This window comes from Peromyscus maniculatus, chromosome 10 (assembly GCF_049852395.1).
Source record: "Peromyscus maniculatus bairdii isolate BWxNUB_F1_BW_parent chromosome 10, HU_Pman_BW_mat_3.1, whole genome shotgun sequence".
NCBI lineage: Eukaryota > Metazoa > Chordata > Mammalia > Rodentia > Cricetidae > Peromyscus > Peromyscus maniculatus.
The window spans coordinates 44,953,430-44,979,319 of record NC_134861.1 but is presented as its reverse complement, the minus strand read 5'-3'; the positions used below and the strand labels follow the sequence as shown (position 1 = coordinate 44,979,319).

General features: G+C 37.9%; 1 protein-coding gene across 4 annotated transcripts in view; it reads left to right on the top strand.

The window, feature by feature from the left end:
• Positions 1-25,890, top strand: part of Kcnip4 (potassium voltage-gated channel interacting protein 4) — a 1,069,170-nt gene that overhangs the window by 1,024,800 nt on the left and 18,480 nt on the right. For all 4 annotated transcript variants that reach the window (XM_006976097.4, XM_006976100.4, XM_006976099.4 and 1 more), the window contains 2 exons: positions 10,495-10,564; positions 23,659-23,729. In XM_006976097.4, the coding sequence (XP_006976159.1) occupies positions 10,495-10,564; positions 23,659-23,729 (141 nt within the window). The remainder of the gene's footprint in view (positions 1-10,494; positions 10,565-23,658; positions 23,730-25,890) is intronic.

Sequence of the window (25,890 nt, the reverse complement as noted above, 5' to 3'; positions counted from 1 at the left end):
CTGATTTCAAAGTTTGAAGTTATTTCCTTATAAAACAATGAAGTAGGTTTACACAGCACGACTCCACACCCACCGTAAAGTTTTCACACTCAAATTTGGGTATTTGTTTTTGCTGTTGTTGTATCAGCTTGCTAGCCTTCTTGTCACCTACAACCTACCACTACTACCACTACTACTACAATGATGATTATGATGATGATGATTGTTATTATGATTTTCTTCATTAAAACTAATAGTGGCCCTATCATCAAAAAGTAATCATAAATTTAGGCAGTGCTGCTTAGAATCTAGAATGGATGAAATATCATTTCTGAGCTCTTATCTCTGAAATAGTTAAGTCCTCTAGGTATTCAATTTAGGAGTAAGACTCACTGACACTTTTCATAAGGAAGAAATAGCTTTCTTGACAAAAATGTAGCTGGAAATGCACCAAGTTTAGGGAAAGATAAACCCTGAAAAATAAGGACCAGAAATTGTGATTCCAGTTAACATAGAGGACACTACTGCCCCCTTGTGTTTTAATAGGACATTAAACCATAAAGAATGTCCCATGGCAACTGTGCTCTGTATCTATCATCTGAGCTCCAGGGAGCCTGTTGAAAAGTTCTGTGACTGCTGGCTGAAATTAACAAGGCCCAGCAACACCTACAAGCCACCAAATTACATAAGTCACATGGAGAGATGCTAGGAGCACTCTCACCTAGAGCCAGGGCACAGTGCACTTCCAGCAGAGGGGAGCCAGGAGACAGTCCAGTTCCAGCAGAATAATTTTCTTTGCAATGAAACCTTCTGACCATCTGCTAATTGTCTGTCCTCCTCAGAGAAGAATCGTGAAGAACCACCAGGCAAGGGCAAAACGAAATAAAAATTTCTCAAGTCATTGCAATAGACAGAATGTATTTATCAGGGTAAACATTAATTTGTCTTACAGCCAAGCTGTAGAGTCTCAGTGATGCTCCAGGAAACTGCACATAACAAGAGAGAAGAGATGAAAAATGCATGAACATGTATGTGCACCACACCCATACATGCACCTGTCCACGAATGTGCACTCCCACACAGGAGCACATGCGTTGTAGACACAAAAAGTTAGCTGTTTCATGCTGTTCTGTCTGATAAGTTTCAGTATGATATTGGCTTTTTGGATTTTTGTGCTACTTTGTCCAATGTTTAGGTATGAAATTGGTTCTTGTGGATATCTGAGTTATGCTTCTCATCACAACAGCTTGAAAACTCCTGGGGGATCTGGATATGCCTTCTGATTTGTCCCTGGATCTCCAGGGTCCCAATAAGTGCTTGCTATAGGAATACCTGTTTACTAAATAACTAGTGGTTTTTGATTCTGTGAATTCATGGGACTCAAAGACATTGTGATAAAATTACACATTTTTTCATAGTTATAATAAGTTTGATAAGAAGCTTAATAATATGTAAATTTCTGTAGTCCAACCCCAGTTCAAATCCCAGATCCCCTGATTAAACCTCTGTCTGACCCTGGCAACGTTCCTTAACCTATCCTGAGCTAATTTGTTACAAACCATGTGGGAAAATAGCTACTTGCTATGAAGATTTAATGAGAATATGTTATCTCTTCCACTGCCTGGCTCAGAGCCCAGCAAACTGTGGGCAATCATTAAAAGTTAGTTTTATTCACCCTCCACAGCTCCAACCTTCCCTCAACTATTATTTGGATATACTTTAGAGAAGGTGTTTCAACCTCGGAGTCTACACAAAACAATTCAACTGTATATATCATCTATTATGATAATCACAGATGATATATGTCTATGTCTGGAAGAACTGCCATCAAACTCATTTCAGCACATGAACTCATTTTTGTCTTCACATTTTGTCAGGAGATACATACAATGGTAAGACTACTGAAGGTTAGGTTAGGATGTTTGTAGCATGAATCTTAAAAGGTCTTATTAATAAAAATAAACCTGGAGCATGGTATTGGGGTGAATGCTAGAAGATCAAAGAAGCAGAACAAACCAAAGCCACCTCAACTTGCCAATTCCTCAGCTGATCCTGTTTCCTCAGACTGAAAGTCTCTGAGTCCTCATCCAGAATGAATCTCAGCTGAACTGTTTGTTGCTCAAAAGCCTAAAAGCTTAACCAGGCTCTAGATCCTCGTCCTCACACCTTAAATACCTTTCTGTTTCCTGTCATCACTTCCTGGGATTGAAGGTGTGTGTCATTTTGCCTGCTTGTTTCCAGTGTGGCTTTGAACTCACAGAGATCCAGACAGATCTCTGCCTTTGGAATGCTAGGATTAAAGGCATGTATGCCACCATTTTCTGGCTTCTATGTCTATCTAGTGGTTGTTCTGTTCTCTGACCCCAGATAAGTTTATTAGGGTGCACAATATTTTGGGGAACACAATATCACCAAAGATGTTATTTTTACTACAAGTAATGGAAAATCATTCAGTAGCATTGGCATAGCCAGCTAGGAATGTGTATAAGCTCACATTAGACGTTCATCAATGATAAGCCTAATGAAATTATCAAGGATTCGGGATTAGCTAATGTCCCAAGAGATGTAAATTCAATTGCAAGGGAACAGAATGTTGCAAAACTACCCAATTACACCTTGCTATAGTCATGTGAGTCAACATTCGCCTCAGAGTATTTTACCCTTTCTGGCTGAAAAACCAATTCTTCCTCTTGAGAACTTTTTTTAAAGTTGATTTTCTTTCAACATCACTAGGTTGATGTCATGCCAATCTAAAAATGGTTTAATTAATTAAAAAGATCTGCATAGTGAAATAAATAAATAAATATGGGACACACCTATTGATAGCCTTTGCAAACTGAATACATTTTGCCATCCCAGCTGGCTCTTAGAATGCTGAGTGACAGCCTTCCCTTAGTCCTCATACTTTTCAAGCCTCTATAAAGTAGAAGCACAAACAGCACACTTGATGGCTACAGTATAAGAAGTAAACATTTTATTAGCATAGCTTCTGTCCTCTGATATACTTGTGAACATGTGTTGCTGTGAAAACTGGTCAGGTCCTGATGAAAAGTCCCAGATCGTGGTAGGTAGTTTAATTCAGCTGTTCCTTCCTGGTGCATCTCCTGAGTCAGGGCTGTGTGGTAGTCTGTGCATACAGGGTGCTCACAATTCTCTGCACATGGAACTGCACACATCTCACTGCGATGAGCTCTCTAACCACTGTGCTTCTTAAGAAGGTGACTCACCACAGGAAGCACCAGCATACCTGCCATCCACCCTTGCCTCGTGAAAGACTTCTTCCTTCCTTCCTTCCTTCCTTCCTTCTTCCATTGGTGGTATAATGCTTTCTCTTTTGTGCCTCTTATCTGAAAACCTAAGTCCACTTGATCTGTTTTCTTTGCATAGTTCTGCCTATAATCTGACTTTGCTCCTACACAGAGGTGTGTCAGTCTATTCTCTTTATCAGCTAGATGAACAAAAAATAGTTTTTTTTAAAAAAAAGATATCAGCAACATACAATTCCAGTAGTAAGAAACCAAGGTTTTCAGTTTAAGCATCTCACAATGGCTATCATATATAGGTCTTCAATGGTACCAGGGTGAGTATAAGAGTTAATAAAATACATAAATACTTTAAAAATGCAGTTATAATGATTTTACAAAGATAACTCAAAAGTATTTATTTCACAAAGACTTTTATTTTTAATACAATATATTTATTTACTCTGAGAATTTCATAAATGAATACAATATTTTTAAATCTTATCCATATTGACTTCCCTTCTAACTCCTCTAAAATTCCCCCACACTTCCATGGGTCCTACAGATCAAACTCAGGTTGTCTTGCTTGGTGGCAAATATCTTTATCCACTGAGTTTTGTCACTGGCCCTATCTATAAATGTTTAATTAAATCTTAAAGCTGAAGGAATGACATTTAATAAAAGACAACTACTCAAGAGAAGATAACTCAACTAGAAAAGTGGAGAAATAATTTTGGGATTGATGTTATAATTATGCTCTATTGTTATATGCCTATAATTTCATTACAATATTTCTAGTGCACTTCCTCAGAGATATGACAAACTTGTATGAAATGCTTAAAGGCTTCTTTATGAGGTAAAAATATGAAAACTCATGACACATTTCACAAACTAATGTTCTTAGTAATTTCCTGTGAATATATATGTCTGCCTCCAAAGTACCTTTCCTTCACTTTTCATGATGGCAGCATTTTTAATGTGCTTTCACTCATGAAAGCATCGTTGGAAATATTTTTCATTTAAGTTAGTGAATGAAAGGCTCCTGAATTTATATTGACACTTACTTCTACAATTACGACCTTTATTCTCCTCAGCTATCATTTACAATTATGGCATCCTCCTGTATTTGAGAGTCAATGCTGATGATATTAGATAGAACAAACTTAATTTACAATACAAGAGTAGGAGACCTAATTCACATCTACTTAATAAAATCATTGCATTTAACTAGACCTGTCCTATTTTAGGTTCAATCATTTTGATAGACACAGTTTAACCTTGGTGGATTGCATTAATGTTACTGTCATGCATTCTATGTGGGAGCTCTGCTTAGCAAAGTCTGGGTGCTATTGAATGAACAATTCACAATGTGCAATGTAGAGGATAAGATATCATTGTGCATATTTTATTTATTAAGTCTCATACCAGCTCTCTGAGGCCAATGTTATTTCCATCTTATAGAAAAACACAATGAGGTAGGAAGATAAAACAAACTGTCTCAACTTACACAGGTCCTGAATAACAGAAGGACTTATACTTAAGTTTTCTACTTGACTTGAAGACCAAGACTATTACCATTGTACTATCTTGCTCTAAATAAGGCCTGACAGAAAATACTGACAGTCTTAGGGATGAAAAACATTTGTGACATGGTGCATGAGCCAAGGTTATTGCTAAGACTCAGCAGCCCATTATGGAACTAGGAACAATGATTGTAAATTTGGTGACTTTGATCTTCCTACCTTTAAAACAGGAATATGAAATTTATTTATCTTTAAAATTGCTCTGAACACTGAAGTTTCCTAAATCTATCATCCATAGACTCTGGTCTGCCATTTTCTAATTGAGGGGTTGGTAGTAGTTTCCCCTTATGGCAGTTTTAGTCATCTACAAACTGGAAGTAATATTAGTATCTATCCATCCAAATGAGATAATCTATGTCAAATAATCAAGACAATACCTGAAACATAGGAAGTTATCCTGTGCTCATTGTTATCATCACATTGTCATTATAAAAGGTCAATATTTACCAAGACAAAACAAACAAACAAACAATAAACACTTAAGCTAGAAGGTGGTGATGCACACCTTTAATACCAGCACTCAGGAGGTAGAGGCAGTCAGATCTCTGAATTCAAGGCTAGCCTGGTCTACAGAGTGAGTTCCAGGACAGCCAGGGCTACACAGAGTAACATTGTCTCAAAAAAACCACCAAAATACAAAAAGAAAAAGAAAAGTCAATAATTACTAGTATTAATATCATAGTAACAAAATATCCATTTCCCATCTGAAATTCATCCTATCACATATGTCATGATATAGTTAAGATAATCAAACAGGCCATTAGTAGCACAGATACACTGTCCCAAAGAGCAGAAATCTCATCACCAACTGACAAGTTTATAGCAGTTATGTACAATAAAATAATATTCCATGCTAATTGAATTCTAACCATATCTTGGTGAGGATTTGAACAGAAATAGTGGAAACACAGTTGTCCTCACATGTTAATGCAACCACAGACACTTGGAAACCTCTACATCCTTAATCTTTTGATGGAGCAACATGTACAGAAGTATTGAGCCTAAATGCCAAACCTTTGCCCATAGTGTTTTTAGTGTCCAAGTATTCATGAGAGGGACAATTACACAGTGAGGAAGAAGATAGAGTGGTCCTGAAATAAAGGCAACAATTTCTATTAAAAACAAACAAACAAACACAGTTCTGTGTGTCCTCTGTCTTTCTTTGTCTCTGTCTCTGTCTCTCTGTCTCTCTGTCTCTCTCTGTCTCTCTCTCTCTCTCTCTCTCTCTCTCTCTCTCTCTCTGTCTCTCTCTCTCTCTCTTTGTGTGTGTGTGTAATCAATGGCTCCAATTTTGAGTGAAATTGTGTCCTTTTGTATATGGATTTCCTTATCACAGGCACAATGAGAGAATCTAGTTGCCAATCAGACATTGTATGCTTTTCCAAAAGAGGATATTTCCACAGTTAATCCTTCAAATACCACGGCCATGATTATAGACCTAATGTGGCAAAAAAAAAAAAAAAAAAAAAAAAAAAAAGATCCAAAGGCAAGAGTACGTAACAATTGATGGGGTCAGAGAAGTATAAATTTGGTTCTAATGAACTTTATATTACACAAGAATTACAATGGAGTTATTTAGAACTATCTTCTGTATCTGGATGCTCAGAATAATAGGAAACATGAGATATTTTAAAAGTATTTAGTGGGGCTGGGAGAATTGGGTCAGGAGATCAATGCAGTTGTTCTTGCAGAGGACCCAGGTTAGGTTACCAGCATTCACATGGAGACTCACAACCATCTGTAACTCCAGTCAAAGGGTATTCAGCGCCATCTTGTGACCTCCACAGGCAACAGGCACGCAAATGATAAACATATATACATGCAGGCAAAATACCTAAACACATAAAGTAAATAAATCTTAAAAAATAAAGGCACTCAATAACACTTTTTGAGGGCTAAGGGTGTAGCTCAGTTAGTACAGTGTGTACTAAGCTTTGTGAAAATTTATTGTAGCTGAAAGTTTTCCTGTGTCCCACCCTGTCTGAAGCCACTTAGACCCAAGTAAACACACAGAGGCTTATATTAATTATAACTGCATGGCCATGGCTCAAGCCTTTTGCTAGCTAGCTCTTATATCTTAAATTAGCCCATAACTATTAATCTATGTATTGCCACATGTTCTGTGGCTTTAACTGCATTCTATTACATGTTGCTCCTTGGGTGGCTCTCCCAGCCTAGTTCCTGTTTCTCTCCTTGCATTTCCCAAGCTGCCTTGCCACAGGCCAAATGGTTTTATTTATCAACCAATCAGAGCAACACATACTTACAATACAGATAGACATTCCCCCATCAATTTATATTCTATCCCTAGCCTAATATAAATGATATGAATGAATGGATTTGGCAACAACCATTTTGAATGAGGTAACCCAGATCAGAAAGACAAATACTGCATGTTTTTTCTCATTTATGGCTATTATGTTTGAATCTATTGATATGTGCATCTCATTTGGAATTATCACAGGGGTCAAGAAATTAGTAAGGTGCCATGGGGTAGTATCAGAAAAAAGAAGATAATATACATTGATCTAAAGAAGCAAAGGGAGGTAGAACAGGAATGGTTAAATGGAGTTGAAAATTAGAGAAAATGGTAGAGGAAGGAATACTTAACACCAATGACCTTCTGAAAAAGTCAGGAAATACTACTACTGGAGAAGCTTCCTACAATATGGTAATATATATGTAAAAAGAATGTAAATGTAGCTACCCTATAAAGGGGAAGCAATGATATTAATAGGTACCTTAGGCTAACAAATAGAAAGTCCAATGTCAGGAATAGCTTACCCCTATTGAGGTTGTTAGCCAGGGAGTTCCCATAGACTCCCTCTAAATATTACAAGTTATTTTACAGTGTTATTGGTTATCTTCCATAACTTGACATAAAACAATGTTGCAGAAGATATCACGTACTTGAATTATAGAACATGAATAAACCAAGCTGGTATTGACATGGAAACTTCAACCCTACTGGCTAGCTTTCATAGTACTAGAAGTTGCTATGTATGCCATTGGAAGAAAAAAGTAATTAACAATCCTATTCAGCTGTGATCCCTATGAGCTACATTAATAACCTGCTTGAAAAAATATGCCCACTGATGTAATAGTAGCACAAATGTTATGGGAGTAACCACACTCTTTCTGATTGGATTTAAGACCTGCTCCACAAAATTTAATCCATACCTGGCACTGTAATGAAATGAAAGCCTGTGGTAGATAGATCATAGCTACCGGGGGGAAACCTATTACTATTACTATTACTCTGCAAATGGGACCTTAAACCAATTCCTATTGACTTCTTGTTACATACATACATTACTGCATCTCTCAAACTATGTCTTTTTGCAATAGACAGCAGTTAACAGAGACCCACAACTTATCAAGGTGCAGAGAAAAAGCAATTGTGGAGTATCAACCTCTCCCCCCCCCCAAAAAAAAACACTGAATGGGACACCTATATTGCACTCTGTCCATTGTGGAAGAGGGGATGGAAAGACTATAAGGGCCAGAGGCAGTGGATGAATACAAGGACATGGTGGTTTTCAGACACAAAGGGCTGGTTATATATGGACTCACAGTGTTGTAGCATTACACCCAAGATCTGTGTAAGCACAAGCAAGAAAAAATTCCAGCATGGATGGGGAAGGAGAGCATGAAATAACACTCCCCTAGCTGAAGAGCTATTGTCAATTGATATCTTCCAGGAAAGGGAGAGTTATTTTTCTTTAAGGGTGTAGGCACTAATCGATCTAACACACTCCAGTGGATGGTCACACAATTAAGAGTGTATTAGCAGCACTAACAGGTCTCAGTAGGTTTTACAAAAATAAAAAATGGAATAACAATCTTGGGCTCTGCAAGAAAAAGAACATTCTCTGGCTTATTATTATAGTCCCAGAGCCTAGATTTTATATAAATGTGTAATTCTATTATGAAAATTAATGTAATAAATAAGAAATGGATATGAAAATTTTACCTGGTGGGACCTACTGCTCTCAAACTCAAGGAAGCATTTCATTTGCCGAAAAATGATTTCACCAGACAAAAACATATGAGTAAAACAAACATTTATGAGACAATCAATTTCTACCAATCTATTCGTATTATAAAATATATTTATCAGAAATGCCTCAAGACTTAAGGTAGCTGTCAAGTTCACAGAATATAGTCAGCCCTTTGTATTTGACCCTTGTTTTCTGCCAGCATCACTTGAACTATGAGGACGTTTTCCAGTTCTGACAGTGCAAAAATTTTCCACCTGATGGCAGAAAGCCAAACGTTTTCTTTCCCTTTGTGGCTACAAACAGATGGCTCATGGTTAAGTAGCTAATAAATCAAAATTTACATATACAAGAAGGTCCAACCACGAAGTGTTCATTTACACTTATAATTGGCCTACTGATGCCAACAAGTGTTATTTAATCAAAACTTTTGAATGATTGAGTATTTACATGCTATTTTATTTCCTTGTCAAAGTTGCAGATGTTGATTTTAACTCTTTTATGTATTGACCATGGTTGCCCATAAGAAAAATGAGTGAATTTTATATATGTGTATGAAGATATATGTTCACATATTCAAAAGGCAAAAGAGGAAGATAGCAAGGGAGAGAGAGAATGGAAGCTCATTGCAGGTGAAAAACTAATTGGCTTATTGGAATAAACAAAGCCCACAATAGCAAAAAAAAAAAAAAAACTTATTAGTAAAGTGATGAAGATTTTTAAGGCTTAAAATGATTGTTGATTGTTCTCAGTAATAACTACTTTTTAATTTTATTTTTTAAACTTTATATATATATATATATGTATATACTGTATTTATATCAACTCTCCCTTTGCTCCCTCCAATACCTCCTGTTAGTGGTATTTATTATTGCTATATATTAAACATATATACTTATATATGTATATATACATATATGCTGTTTAACCCATATAGTGTTGCATGTATATATTCATACACACACACACACACACACACACACACACACACACACACACACACACACACACATATATATAAATTGTTTTAGGGCTCATCATATGCTATTGGGTAAATGGTTGAATGTTCATTCCAGAGGAAGACTGACTCTCTTCCAGCAGTAATGCCTATAGTTTTTCATCTAGATGTGGGTCTCAATTAGAGTTCCCTCATACTCACTGCATGTCAACTGGATGGTGATTGAAAATGCCAAGAACCACTGAGCTAGTTATCCTGGGTGCTGTAAAGAAGGCTGAGGGAGCCATGGAGAACAAGCCAGTAAGCAAAACTTCTCCATCGCTTCTGTTTCAGTTCTTGCCTCTAGGTTATTCCCTTGAGTTCCTGCCCTGAAGCCCTTCAATGATAGATTGTAAGCTGTAAGATAAAATAAACCCATTCCTCCCAAAGTTGATTCTGATCATAGGCCACAGCCATAGAATGCAAAGGAGGGCAGTGCTCAGTATGAAAAAACATTTTAATCTTCAGACTCAAGTTTTTATTTTACTTCTTGAATATGTGAGAAAAGAATACTTTATTCCCTGCCCCCGTGTGTGTGTGTGTGTGTGTGTGTGTGTGTGTGTGTGTGTGTGTGTGTGTGGTAATGATGGTTAACCTTCTCTGTGCCTCTTTGCACAGCAGCCAGTTCTATTCAAAATGTATAAAATCACTTTTATGAAGACTTTGCTAATATCGCTTCTTGCTGCTTTCTCTAGGAATGCCCCAGTGGGGTTGTTAATGAAGAAACTTTCAAGGAGATTTACTCGCAGTTCTTTCCACAGGGAGGTAAGTACAAATGTGGACTTGTTAACAAATTCGCAGAGTTAGAGTTATGCATGCAATCTTGAGTTTGGTTTAATCTTTCATAGTGTGGCTCTCCATTTTTAATCTTCATGTGAAAGAATTAATGCACAGCATAGAGGCTCATAGAACTTTGAGTGTATTATAAAAATAAGCTACATTCAAATCATTAAATCTCCAAAAGGCTATTTCTCAATTTAATTCAAGTAATCTGGTATGCTGCTCAGCACGATGATTCTCATGTGCACACTGCTTTCTGACCTTTATTAGAGGTCCTAAAAGTGGCTTAAGGCTCTATCGAGCACATCGTGCTACTCATTTGATTTTTCTCAGCTCTCAAAATTAGGGCAAATGCAATTACCTTCAATTTACAGATGTGAAATCTGGGGCTTAGCGAAGTTAAATGATTCGATTAGGGTCACATATCAACTCAGTGGCAGATCTGGGTTATAACCTAGATTTTTTTTTTTGTATAGCTCTAGTTAGTGTACTTTCTGCTATCTTCTTTTCCTTCCAGTAAATTCTTACTATAACCTCCCACCTGAGAAAATTAATAAAAATCTAGATACTATTTTAATAGTAATAAAAAAAACCAGCACAGTATAATGGTGTGGCCTGCGTGTTAGAGATGAGTCAGGAGATGCATGGGCCACTGTGTCTTCTCTAACTTGTTATTGAGACCAGTGTGTGCCCAGCTACATGTGAGGAGAAACCAGAGCAAAAGGATGTGACCCCTCTCCAAATACATAATCCTATGGTCTCTTTAGCAGAAGACAATATAAAGCCAAGTCAATATAAAATATGGCTAAGTGCGGCTTCTGAGATGTGGAGTTAAAAATAGTATTATGTGAGCCAGCGACAGACTTAATTAGATGTTCTGCTGAATCATGGGCAATTAAAAAGAATCTAATATATGCCTAGCTCTGGAAAGCCTTCTCCTTCACCACTCAACCCCCTTCCCTGGGATTTCTCTTTCCTATAAGTATGGAAATTAATGTGCAGAGAGACAAATTCACTTCTGGAGCACATACTTAAGTCATCCATGGCCTCATTATCCTCTCAGGAGTTTTTCTGTTCAGGATGATGTCTTTCAGATTTAGAGGACAGCAGAGATCGCTGGGTATAGGTAAATGGAGTATAAGCAAAGAAATAGCATAAAAAACAAAGGTGAGAAATTGTGGGAAACTGACAGGATTGTAGTAATTAAGTTGTATGGTTAAAAAAAGAAAAAGTGTTGGTGATAATATCCAGAAGTCTGTCATGGTTGCCAGGTAATTTGCTACAAGATTTGGGATCTAATGATCTCAACTTTGAACAAATTACATTTAAGTAGCCAGAGAGCGTTTAGTATCAACAAGAAATCAGTAGAAAATAGAATCAGAAGAGAAATCAGAGAAAATGACAGAGATTTAGAGCTTACTAACAATGAAGTAGTGAATTGACCCACATTGAAATTACTTGGAACAGTGTGTCTATATAAAGTAGAAAACCTCATGAGTCAGTCATGAGGGACTTGAAGAAAACATATCCATGAAGGCTACAGAATGGACAATTAGAGACATAGAAATAAGTACAAGGAAAATTAACAGTTCAGAAGGTAAGAAAATAGAGACATAAAATTGAGTATCTTCCAGGAAGGTAAGGATTTGAATACATCCTCAGGACACAGCAGCATGAAGAAGGACATGGAAGTCATTGTTGAACTTGATCTGAGCAGCTTTCATAAAGGGTATCAGGCATAGACAAGAGCCCAACTTCAGAGGCTAAGGGGGTAAATGGGAAGTATGCAGACAATGCACCCAATAGAGAAGGTACTTGAAGACAACTAGTCAGGGAGAGGTAAGAGGTTTAGAAGAAACAGAAAGAGGGCACCAGGCAGATACGGAAGATGAACTTATTTTTTTTTAACAAAGGCTGGAACTTTACATACAAAAAAAGGATCTTGCAAAGAGAGAACTTCAGTAGCTTAATACAGAGGGCTTATAACACATAACACTCCAATCTCTAGGAAGGCACATACCTAGTCCTTCATTTTACCTTTGAAATCTACTCAACACAGGAGGCAACTACTGCCTATTCCTGTGCTTGTGGCCACAGACTTTGTCATTTACCTGACTGTAACCTTCCTAAGGCACTTATCACTCAAAACAGCAAAACAAAACAATATCATCTTCAAAAGGATGTTCAACAGTATCTGACTGGCCTCTCTGGCTGGGATACTTCTTCCCTTGACCATGGTCAATTTTCAAAATAAGTCAGTAATCCTGTTTAAATACAGGCCATATTATGTCACAGTTCCTCCTTAAAGATTCCAAAATGCAAATTATGCATCACAATATGCCCTGCTGTTATGGCTTCTGATCACCCTGTTCTCTTGTGTGCCCACCTCGTTCACTCCTTTTCCCTTCCCTGCCTCTCTCTGTCTTTTCTTTCCACAGTCTCTATGACTCATTCTGTTCTAGCCATGTGACCTCTTTGATATTTAAAAAAAAAAAAAGCAGACATTGTTGCTTGTGGATCTGTGTACACACTAGTTCCTGTCCCTAGGAATCACTTTGCTACAGTCTACATCTCTAATTCTCAGCACTATTTTGTTTTTTTTTTTTTTTATGGAAAAAAATTGTTTCACAAGATGTATTCTAATCATGCTTTTACCCTCATAACTCCTCTCAGATCCTCTCCACCCCCCACTCCCCACCCACTTCTTTTTCTCTTTAGAAAACAAAAACAAAGATACAAAGGAACAAACAAAAATGAAGACTTTTCCTGGCCATTTCACCTTAAAAATATAACCCCGAATTCATCATGGCTCTCCTCTGACTTCCATTTCTTTCCATTATTGAAAACTGGCGAATAGCACATACTTTACTTCCTTGTCATTGTTTACTGCCTTTCACACCATTAGAAAGTCAACTCCAAAGTACTGAGGAAATAAAAGAATGAAGATAATGTTAGTCATGAGATTTGTAACGAATTCCACCATTTTGAGCCAAATTTAAAGCAAGCTTTAAATCAAATTAAATCTCTGGAATTCCCAGCTGAGTGGTCCTGAGACATACGTTGTAGGGTTTTCTAAGGACAAACCCCTATGGACACCATATTTTCCATGTGGCTTAGCTGTTATTTTCGAAGAACTACAACTCATAGAATTTTAGGAATTTAACTAGACCCTGGGCAGGAGGGGCTTACAGGTTAACTTGGGGTCTTACATCCCTGCCTTGGCACCCACCTTAATTTGTGTCCTGGATCAAATCCTTGACACTGTGATAAGTATTTGTTTATATTTGGATCTAACAACCATCAGCTCAGTAGTATCCAGATAGCAATTATCATCAAAATGAGGCATCAATGATAAAAGAGCCAACAGTAATTAGCAGAAGCAGAAGGGACAATGGCCCTGTGATGGATGACATCAGAGTTACTATCTAGAAGGAGCCTGGAAATGGATGGAGCACCAGTCATTTATTTTATCTCAGATACCCATTTTGTAATATTTCTTTGAGTACAACCACGTTATAATCATGAATTGTTTGTATATAAATAAAATTTTTCCTTAAAGTTACATAATACCTCTTTGTTCTAAATAAAGCAGGCCAAGTGTCCTACCATATTGCAGAACTATTTCACTTAATGAACTTACCTGTTGATAAATCTGAGCCCACTTTTCTGGTATGCCCTTTGACATCATAGGTAGCCATTCTGTTTCCTATGCCAGGAAGTTTCCTTTTGACTTAGCATTGCAGTCTGTTTGGCAGGAGCAAAAGTACTCTCTTCTGTTACTACTTCTAACTGAAATTAGGTCATCACTGTCAGTCCCCAAGAAGGCAGAAAAACTAGCCAAAGGCTGAGCAATGGGGCATTCTTCAGAAGCATCTGGTTAGCTGACCCAGCTGAAGAGACAGGGAGCAATCACATGAGCTAAACTGCTTTATATCAGCTTTCAGCGAGTCCAGAGCTCAGCAGTTTTCAGTCCACAGATGATCCCTGGATGGTGTCTGTCAGACAAGTGGAAACATTTTGAAACAAACAAAGACCAGGCACAGGAGTCTTAATTAATTAGACTCCTTAATTTAGGAACTTAAAGGGAAACCTTACATTTGAAACTTTCAGGCCCATAGTCCTAGTAACTGGGGAAGGGTAGGAGTCTCAAGAGAAAGGGAAAGATCCAATTCTCAGGAATAGCCAGGTGTGAAAACATAGACTGTATTCATCTGGAGTCCATTTGATTTGTGAGAGGTGGATCCAAGTTTTATAACCTCTTTGCCTCCTGAAACTTCCTGAAACTCACATTATAAAAAGCATGAACATATTTTCCTCTGTCCAGAGATCCAGATATATGGAGTGGACAGAGATGTTTTAGCCTGATTAAAAGCATCTTTAAGTCTATATTTAGAAGACAACCAAAGGAAATTTTAAATCTTGAGCTTGTGACTGAATAGTAAATAGTCATTGCTCTACTAGCTTATCAGAATTCCATTGACCAATGTTAAAATTCTAAACCTTTGAAATCTCAGTATGACAATAGCATAGAAAAGGGAAGAGAAATTTAAAATATCTCCCATTTTTTATATACCTTAAATCATTTTTATAGCTTTACAACTTGCCTTTATATATCATAATTCACTTTTCTGAGACCTTCAGAACTTATTTAAGCTTTTATATCTTTAGACTTTTATATACCTTAGAACATATTCTTAAACCTTCAGAACTTACTTTGAACCCTTTGTTTTCATCTAATCATTTTCCAGAGATTCAAGTAGTTGGTACTGAGAACAACCATTACAAATCATGCCCCTTTAGTGAAAAGTTACAGCTGAAACCTGTTTATCCTTTCGTTTGAAACCTGTTAGCAGGGCAAACCTCTTTGCCTTTTCTTAACAAGAGACCTAGTAGCTTTAACTAACTAATAAACTAACAAGGTGGCTGCATGCTGGGGATGTCTTTCTGTATGCTGTGAATGTGTTGCTCTGATTGGCTGATAAATAAAACACTGATTGGCCAGTAGCCAGGCAGGAAGTATAGGCGGGATAAACAGACAAGGAGAATTCTGGTAACAGGAAGGCTGTCAGGAATCACTAGCCAGACACAGAGGAAGCAAGATGTGAAGGCAGAACTGAGAAAAGGTACCAAGCCATGTGGTTAAACATAAATAAGAATTATGGGTTAATTTCAGTATAAGAGCTAGTCAATCATTAGCCTGAGCTAATGGCCATGCAGTTTTAATTAATATAAGCTTCTGAGTGATTATGTTATAAGCATCTGCAGGGTCCATGGGGCTGGGAAGGACTGGAAAAAACTTCAGCTACAGCTGCAGCCTTGGGGTAAGGAGATGGTTGCCTGTTGCTTACAAGCTGACAAAGATACAGCTAGCACAGCTGTCAACACCATCAGATATCTGAGAAGGATAAATTATATAAATTATAGTGCAAAGTATCCATTACAATGACAGAGACCAGGCCAGAGTCCATTACCTGGACAGTCATTCCAGTCCCTGGTGGTCTCCATGGCATTGAGAACAGAGCTCCTAGGACAGGATCAGTCTTCAGCTACCAGGCCCAGAAGATGAGAGGCTTTTCTGCAAAGGAGGAACATGGGTGATTGACCTTTCCTTGTCTCGGGAAAGGGGAACAATCAACTCTCCAGTGTCTTGCTTGTCCACGGCTTGAATTGGGTCTTGGTAGTAGACAAAGCATTGGGATAGTTTTGCCCATTGTTTAATGTTACCACAACCCAGGTAGAGTCATCATCATGTCCATTATCTTCCTGGAGACCATGGGGGTCACTGCAAGGATCTGGGAATCTCTGTCATACTACATTTAAACATCTTAAATGCCACATTCAACAGATCACTGATAAGTTTAAGAACCATTATTTATTAAGTATATCTGAGCAAACAACTCTGGCTTGTTTGTTTTAGTTACTTACTTTTGGCTATGCCTTGAAAACACACAGAGGAGGCTAAATACAGCTGGTTTTTGTAATTAACTACATTAGTACTTAGAATGACCATAAGCACAGCTTTTAAAACTTAATTATCTTTAACAGTTTAATAAAAATAATTTTAAATTGAAGTGCTATTAGTATCAAGATAAGACTTTTTAACTCATAAACACAGTCCACAAAGAGATTCAAGAACTTCATTTTCCTTGTTTTTACATAGTATACCATTATAGAATATAATGGCTTTTATATGACTCAGTTTACCAAAAGAGCTACAGCTTAACAATGTTAACAAAACCAAGGAGGCTAGACATACATTCTTAAATCAGCCCTTGTTAGCCTGAATAGACCTCAGGTAAGGAGAGACATTCTCTAAGCCAGTGGTTTCTGCATTCCCATTGTTGCATTGTAAGATAAAAATACCTCAGTCTCTGGCGTTCAATGCTTGGCCCTAATTCTTAACCTTTTATTTACCTGTTTACCAAGATCATATATTAATAAAAACATTATAACAAAATATTCCACAGAGCAACAATTCAATGTCTCTAAAACCAATACTATCTGGGTGACTCTTACGTTACAAAGTTTGGCTGCCAGCTGTATGTTCTTATATATGAACACAGGAGGTGCACTTTTAATACCTTATTATATAAGTATTGTGTTTAAATCTTATCTTTTATAAACCTTGTTTCTAAGACAGGATAGGAATTATCATACAAAAATCCTATCCCAGTTTAAAAGTTTCTTTGGTGACCTCTTGTTTCCTTGGTTGGCCTATACCACATGGTTGCCCTTAACGATGCTGGTGAAGCCATATGGCATATTTTTTTTCTATAACACTAGCAAAGATGACTTCCAGCCAGGTAGCTGCCCAAGGAAGGTGGTAAAGTCACATGATATCCAACATCTCCAACTCTAGCTGAGATGCTGACCAGTCACATGTTGCTTATATCCCCAAATGGAATCATGCCACATGGTTCCTTTAAAATTACCTATGTGAAGCCAGTCAGTGGTGGCGCACACCTTTAATCCCAGCACTCAGGAGGCAGACCCAGGCAGATCTCTGTGAGTTTGAAGCCAGCCTGGGCTACCAAGTGAGTTCCAGGAAAGGCACAAAGCTACACAGAGAAACCCTGTCTTGAAAAACCAAATAAAATAAAATAAGATAAAATAAAATAAAATTACCTATGTACAGATTTCTAACTATCAACCCTGATACAAGTTTTAGATTAACTTTTTTGTTACAGATATTACAGATTTTTAACCATACCCAATAAATACATAAGACAATAATCCCTTTAGCTATTCTGTTTTTTTTCCTGTCTCAGTTCTTGACTCCAAACATAGGGACTTTAAAAGCATACCTGAGTATGAAATAGGGTAAGCCATAATTCAATTCCAGAACCAGACTTCCTTTTTTATTTTATAATTTAATTTAATTTTACATATCAGCCATGGATTCCCTTGTCCTCCACCCTCCTGCCCACCCTCACCCCCCCATAAAGTAGAATAGCATAAAACAACTTCAATATCATCCATACGCAAATGACATTTGAATGCCTATTACATTAGCTCCAGTGGCCAAAAAGCCCAGAGGTAAATTCTGAGCCTGGGTAGCTGACAGGTAAGCTCACACAATCAAGACAAGTCAGAAACAAACATGCAGTGATCACAGTGCATCCATGCATTACAAAACAGACAAACAGAACTTTCCTTACCTTCTCTAATACTGTAATTTCAAGGCTAGAGGGGCAATGGGACTTTCGGGTACGGCCAGAGGTTGTAGGAGTAGCAGCTGAGCAGTCTTGTGAGCCTCCACAGTCTGCAGCTATGGCACATGGTACTGGAGTTGCAGCTGTGCTCCAGGGACCAGCTGAAGCAGGGCTCACCTGCCAGCTTCCATGTGGGGCCATGGGCTTTTCTTTAAAGCTGTCTATTGATGCCCAAGCCTGGCTCACTGAAGCCCAAGGCCCTAAAGCTCCACTATTTCTGTTGTTCATCAGTTCAGTTGCTATGTGTCAGAAAGACAGATACAGACTAAGATAAGACACAAAGCCAAAATGACAACAGAGAACAAAAAACCAGAGGACAACAGATAACATGAGACAATGACATTTAACAAACAGGGTCTTCTACTTCAGAGGCCCACCAGTCTGACCAAGAGAAATTGTCTTATGGCCTTATACAACCCAGATGCTAGGAAACCATTAAGCTGGGTCTCCTTAAGAACTTCTTGGCTCCCAAATCCATGCTCTGTCTAGCCCAACCCACAGCTTGGCTCCCAGTCATGAAATGTCCCTAATGTTCCTTAGCTCTATTGGGCAGCCTAGACATTGGAATCCTGTTGACAACCAAACTACCACACCTCTCTGTGTGAAAACTTCCTGTTTGGGCTCCTGGCTTCATCAGGAAGTTGTCAGGGCTTCAAGGTCAGAAGAGTGAATAGATCAAACAGAAAGGGTTTGTTTAACATTCATAAGGCCCCGAATTTGATCCCCAATATTAAATGGAAGAGGGGGGAAAGAGAGAGAAGATTTGATACCATTTTAAGGAAATGTCATGTGTACTGTCTTTGTGTCTACCAACATAGATCAAGGTGTAAATATCAAAGCACAAACACAGATGGAAATCATTGGTATTATTTTTTAGTCAAAGTTATTATGCAGTACAGATTATGTAGCACTCCGCATTAAAATGCAAACATTTAAAAAAATATTTCTGCATTAATAATATCTACCAAACAGAGAAATCTATATTGCAAAGGATTATTCTCACAAATTTGAAGAGATTTGAGGCAGAACAATCACTTTCTGGCTCTTAAAAGTTCTTTGATTATTCATGTTAATTGAATGCATAAATCTAAAGGTACATCATTGAAGAGAATGAGATATTTCAAAGAATGATGACTTACCATTTAAAAATTAATATGATGCATGGAAATTACATAGCACAGTGATGCCTACAAAGGAAAAATGTTCCCAGGAAGAACACAATCTCCAATAGCAGGCAGATTCATATTGTAGCTGTCTACATCTCCCATGGACTCATAATTTATTCAGGTTGATAGTCTGAGAGCAACAGGTTTCTATCATTATTAACAATAACAACAAAGTATCTATAAATCACCACATTTCACCATGTGCTGCACAAATACTTTATCTTGTATACAGAAGCCACTGCCCAATGTGCATTGTATCAGCTTCCTGGCTCTTCCTAAGGCTTGGTAAGAGTTTGCTAGACATGGCTTGTTTGGTGTTGTGAATGGATGTCAAGAAAGATATGATGAAGAGATCATCTTTCAGGGGAATAAAGCTTGCCTAACATAAATAAATGAGATGGTGAAAGGCTTTCTAATCTTGTTGCCTGTGTGTCCAGGTGTTTCTCTCTATGCAGTAGAAGCATTAAGTGTGTAATTCTTGGCACATTAACCATTACATTAACAATATCTTTGGGGAAATGAAGGTTTCTAGACTATCTTTGTTTGTATTATATGAACTTTGCACATTGACTACGTTAGATTCCCAGTTAGCAGCTATTAAAGAGATGAATGAATAATACCAAGTCAGAAGAACATGTCTACAAATATCCTCTGTGTAGCCATCACATATGAAGCACTTGAGGCATATATATGACTCCTCTGAATATGAAGATTAAATTAAATGATAAAGAATGTATAAGTTAGCCGGGCATTGGTGGTGCACGCCTTTAATCCCAGCACTCGGGAGGCAGAGCCAGGCGGATCTCTATGAGTTCGAGGCCAGCCTGGCCTACCAAGTGAGTCCCAGGAAAGGCACAAAGCTACATGGAGAAACCCTGTCTCAAAAAACCAAAAAAAAAAAAAAAAGAATGTATAAGTTACTATATAATAAATGTATTTCACCTTCCAGACTACTATATAACAATTTTCAGTGCAGTTATTAGGGAAAATTGTGAACTGGACTATTGTCACTGATATTTTTGAGGGGACAGGGTGCTTGAACCCAAGGCCTTTCATGGGGTAAATACATCTTCTACCACTAAGTTCCACCCCTAGTCTTAGAGGACTCAATGACAGAGACTACTATCCACACATATAGATCTACCTTACCAGAACGGCAATGCCATGGACTCTGTATTCAAATGCATTACACTACTATTCACACATATAGATCTACCTTACCAGAACGGCAATGCCATGGACTGTGTATTCAAATGCATTAGACTACTGTCACCCCTTGTGCTTGAATCCAGTCGGGGTAGAGTTTCAGTGGGAAGAAAGAATCCCAACAAACTGATTTTGCTACTCAAACCTGGGATGTTATCATTGCTCAAGAGAGTTGATCAAACCATTAGTTGAAACCCAAGCATTAGAACAAAAAGATAATTAATATTCACTAAATGTTTAATGAGTTCCTGTGACTGTTATAAACTCTTTGCATATGTAATATCTCATTTAAACTTCATGATGGTTCTACAAAGTACATACTAGTATTGCTATTATTTATGGACGAGAAGACTGAGACACAGAAGTGTTGACTGACTCAAGGCCACAGCGTTAATCTTTGAAAAAGCTGACATTCAACTTCAAACACTCTGATTTTATTATTTTGTTCGCCAAATCTCTCTGCTTGATAAACTTAGGCTGGAAAATTGGTACATTTCTGAGAGAGTTATCAAGGTGCACTGAAGAACAAGAAGTCCTCCAAATAACATCGGTGTAAACCATGAGTGTCATTACTACACATCAAGCTTTGAAATTAATGGAACCCCATTTGAGAAGAATAATTATCACACACCTATATTATCTTGTGTAATTAAAAATCGCAAGCATTGTCTGTTATGAGCCATTATTCATGATGAGTTTTGCTAGCTCAGGTAAAGATATTTACCTTGATTGTCTAAACAGGGTGACAAGAGACTCACTTAATTAAACTCATTATAAACTATGCAAACTTTTTTTCTCCCCTGGAAATAAATTTAACATACCACTTATAAATTCCTAGCTCCTTGAAGCTATAAGGAGTTTAAGAAGTATGTGAAAAGTTTTATTGAGTACAAAACAACTTTCCAAACCTGAATAGGCTGCCAAGTCTTTATTACTCTATAATAAAATTTCCCAACAATTGCTCTAAGTCATTTGCAACCAAATCCCTGGTCCCACATCCAAAATACCTTCTTCCTAGAACTCATCAATACTGCACAGGCATCACTCTAGATATTGCCAGTTGTACATACTGTATGAACTCAATTTGGGTGCCTGGTTAACTGACTGAAAATAAAAAGTTAATGGGACTGAGAAGATGGTTTAGTTAATGGCCCAAGTATGCACAACTGAGCTCTGATTCCCTACACTCACATAAGTGCAGGTGTGGTGAAATGCATCTGTGACCATAGTGCTGGCAGGCTATAGGCAGGTGCTTCCCAGAGGCTCATGGCCAACTAGGCTATCTGAAATTGTGAGTTCCATGTTCAGTGAGAAGCCCTGCCTCAAAAAGTAAAGCAGAAAGTAATAGATAAAGATACCCACATTGACAACTTGTGTCTATTTATGCATGTATGTGCAAATACGCCTGCACATCTGGGCATGAAACACACACACACACACAGAGGGGGGGAGGGAGGGAGGGAGGGAAGGAGGGAGGGAGGGAGGGAGAGAGAGAGAGAGAGAGAGAGAAAGAGAGAGAGAGAGAGAGAGAGAGAGAGAGAGAGAGAGAGAGAGAGAGAGAGAGAGAGAACAGTTGAGGTCAATGATGCATTATATTGTATTTTGCAATGAGAGATGAGTTGAGCTGCTACCATCATTTTTGAGAAACTGAATGTGCATTTGGTTTTAAGATGCATGACCTTCATGTTAATGACCAGCAAGGGACTCTGATGAAACACTGAGGTAAAACTGTAGAGTGCAGAGAGAAAGTTGGATTTCCTCTGGCAGAATGTAGAAACTTTGAAAGACAAGGAGCACTGATACTTGTTTTGATTTGGAAAAGTAATTCCCTATCCCTGCTACCCTGATTTAGCTCCTTGACAGCCTTTTAAAATCAATTCATAATGTCAAAAAGGAAGGGAAGTTATAGTAAATCCCAGTAAAAATAGAAACCAAAAGTCGCAAAATAGAAATTAATGAGCTTTTAAGCAGAAGATAAAGGGCTAGAAGCAGAAGGCTGAAAGGTTACATTCTTGTAGGGTGAAGTCTAAAGGCTAAAACCCATGAGGTGAAGTATTTAACATAATCATGCAAATTTGATCAAGAATGAGCACAAAAGCACTTAAAGACTAAAGCTGGGCGTTAAGAAAAGAAAACAAAGAGAAATACTTTTTAAATGAAAACTGAAGAAAGCTCTGAGCCTAGTGAAACAAAAGAAAAGCAAAGGGAGGAATGGAGGAGCCTTGTGAAGCAACCCCAGGAGAGGAGTGAGATTTCTGAGATCTTCAGTGACTACATCCAGAGGAAGTGGGGATATCAAGTCATTCACATTTGTCCTTACTACCTAGAGCATTGAATCCCACCCAGAACACAAATAGGATAGTAACACCGTACTGCATGCAATAACATGGGAAATAAGAATTTCAGGGTCTACAAAATCCTCTACATCTTAACCACCAGAAACTGCTTAAGTTACCACTTAGGCAGGAGCCAAATTTATTGGTCATGGGACAACCTCAGAATGTTCATGTCTCATATCTACATCTTAGTGACTATGTGGCATTGGTAAAGTCCTCAACCTCTTTAAGTCCAAAATATTTCTCTGAGCTATAAAAACAATGGCAATAATAATAGTGACAGGGGTATTAATGATATCACTTCATCCATGTCTCATTATTTGGCTTTTTACTTCTTTACTAATGGAGATAAAATTTTGCCAAGCACCAAGCAATGTCCAGACATGTCTCCATAATCTTGGCATCCACCTATGGCACCATCATTACTCATTTCAGAGTTGAGATCAACATGAACGATCTCATATTTTGACATTAATCCTAACCAGGGGCTCACAGAAAATATCACCAAGGGCCTCAGAATGTAGCTCATTCCTATAAATCTCAAGTTGCAGTTCACTAAAGAAAGAGGGTGGGCAGCAGAGATCAAATACACAAGTTGAAGAAAATGGGGTGGGCTATAGAAATACTAACTAAATGATATCCCTTTTTCAATGTTTCAGACTCCACAACATATGCACATTTTCTGTTCAATGCATTCGATACAGACCACAATGGAGCTGTGAGTTTTGAGGTAAGCCCTAAACTCTTGTTCTACCATTTAACATAGGACACTCTGAAAGGGATTTTGATCTTTGTAGCAGAAAAGTTAGAGGTTAATAATTGCTTATTTTTGAAAGGTCCAAAAACACCCCCTTCCTCTTTATTATGTTGCAATGTAGTTGTTCTTATCTTTCCAAAGTTGGAAAATTTACAACCTACATTTAGTGTGCTTTCAAATATGTGCTATCTGTTCATGCATGGCTCTTCTCAACAGCATGAGGACAATCCCAGAAGGCAAATGATTTATCTGACATTTACTGTTATTTACTGTGGGCTAGTGTTTGGACATAAAGATGTGATATACTTAATCTCTGATGCAGAAGCCTAGTAAATGTAGAGTAATGCAAGATATTTAATACAAAAATGCTGCCTTCACCAGCCCCAGAGTTTGCAATGAAATCAAAAATGTTAAGAAACCTACAGCAAAAGCATGCAGTGCTCTTCATGAAGTATGGGATATGATAACTTAATAAAAATGTGTTCTCTCTCTCTCTCTCTCTCTCTCTCTCTCTCTCTCTCTCTCTCTCTCTCTCTCTCACACACACACACACACACACACACACACACACACACACAGAGAAGAGATCAGATAGATAGATAGATAGATAGATAGATAGATAGATAGATAGATAGATAGATAGATAGATAGATAGATGTTTACTCTAACAGGATAGAGGTAACAGTATATTTAAGTGTGGTTGCTAGGAGAATAAATGGAATATGCACTTGGGATAGGTGTCTGACTTTTACTTTTGTTAAGAAAACTGAGAGAAGAATGTTTTGTTGACAGATTTGCTTACATTCTGAGTGACTGTATTTTGTTTCTGGGCAAATTATCTATTATCTTAATTTGTAATTTCAGGGTCAGGGAAATGATAGACAGACAGACAAACAAACAGGCAGACAGATACTAAAGCGTGTGTATTATAGCATTTAGGAGGTATATTATTTAGTGAATATATTTCCTATTTTGAGGGGGTGGAGGAGGATGAAGCTGACACACATGTAAAGAAATTTTAATAACGACCCTGATAAAGTAAGTAAGATGGTGGAATGAGACTAGACAGGAAAATGAACCAGAGGCAGAAGGGACCGCAACAGCAAAGCTATCTGATGGAGAAAGTAGCAGAAGCCGTAGCAGTTGATCAAGGGAATACAGGTTTGATAAGGGAAGCATGAGGCAGAGTCTGGGTGGAGAATATCACCCTGGGAATAAAGAGAAAATACCTGCAGATCTTCTGGAAGATGGAATGCAAGTGTATGAGCCAGAAGAAAGGGTTGGGAAAGGAAGCAAAGGCCACACCTCAAGCAGGCTGCCAACTAAAGAGGTTGAAGACTGTGTTGTAGGACATAAGGGCTGCTGAGGAAGTTTCAACAGGGCTGTTCATGTGTGCGAACTATATTCCTGAAACTAAGAGTGCAACTAGAGGCTACTTATTCTAAGAGTCCAGACAGGACCTGATGAAAAACTGAACTTCAGTAAAAGCCTTTGAGATGGGGGGAGAGATGAATTCGAAATTATTAAACATGAACATTACAGAATTGTAACCATCTGGCGTGTTTAGGAGGGAAAACAGTTTGGGCTTGGACGACACTCTGAATACAAGGCTACATGGAGGCAGGCTGAAGAAAGAAAGGTGGATCGTTGTAAACAATCAATGGTGCTAGAGTAAAATTTCCAGAATACCATGTTGTATGTACAGAATACTCTGTCCTCATGAAGACCTCAGGTCATGGGTTTGAAAATTCTGGACCAGATATATTAAACCTCATCTTACAAAACTTTACCAAGAAATATCCTAAGAAGGGAAGGGCGGAAGGTGCTAGTGATTGAGGAAGTGCGAACTAGGAAGTCAAGGCAGGATGAACAGGGTTATCCTCGATGCAGAAACAGCAGTTACTGGGCCAAAGAGCAAAGTGCAAGGGTGTCCTCGATCTCCTGAAATACTACTTCTAGTGACAGCTTAAGACTTCCTGAGGGCAATGTCTTATCAGGTCTTATTCTATAGTGCTAATACCAGCATAGCCTCAATACACCTGTATTGAAATTGTAAAAATCAATAGTCTAATTCACCTAATTAAAAAAATCATAGTTAATTACAGAGAATGGCAGAGGCAAAAACTACTAGGGA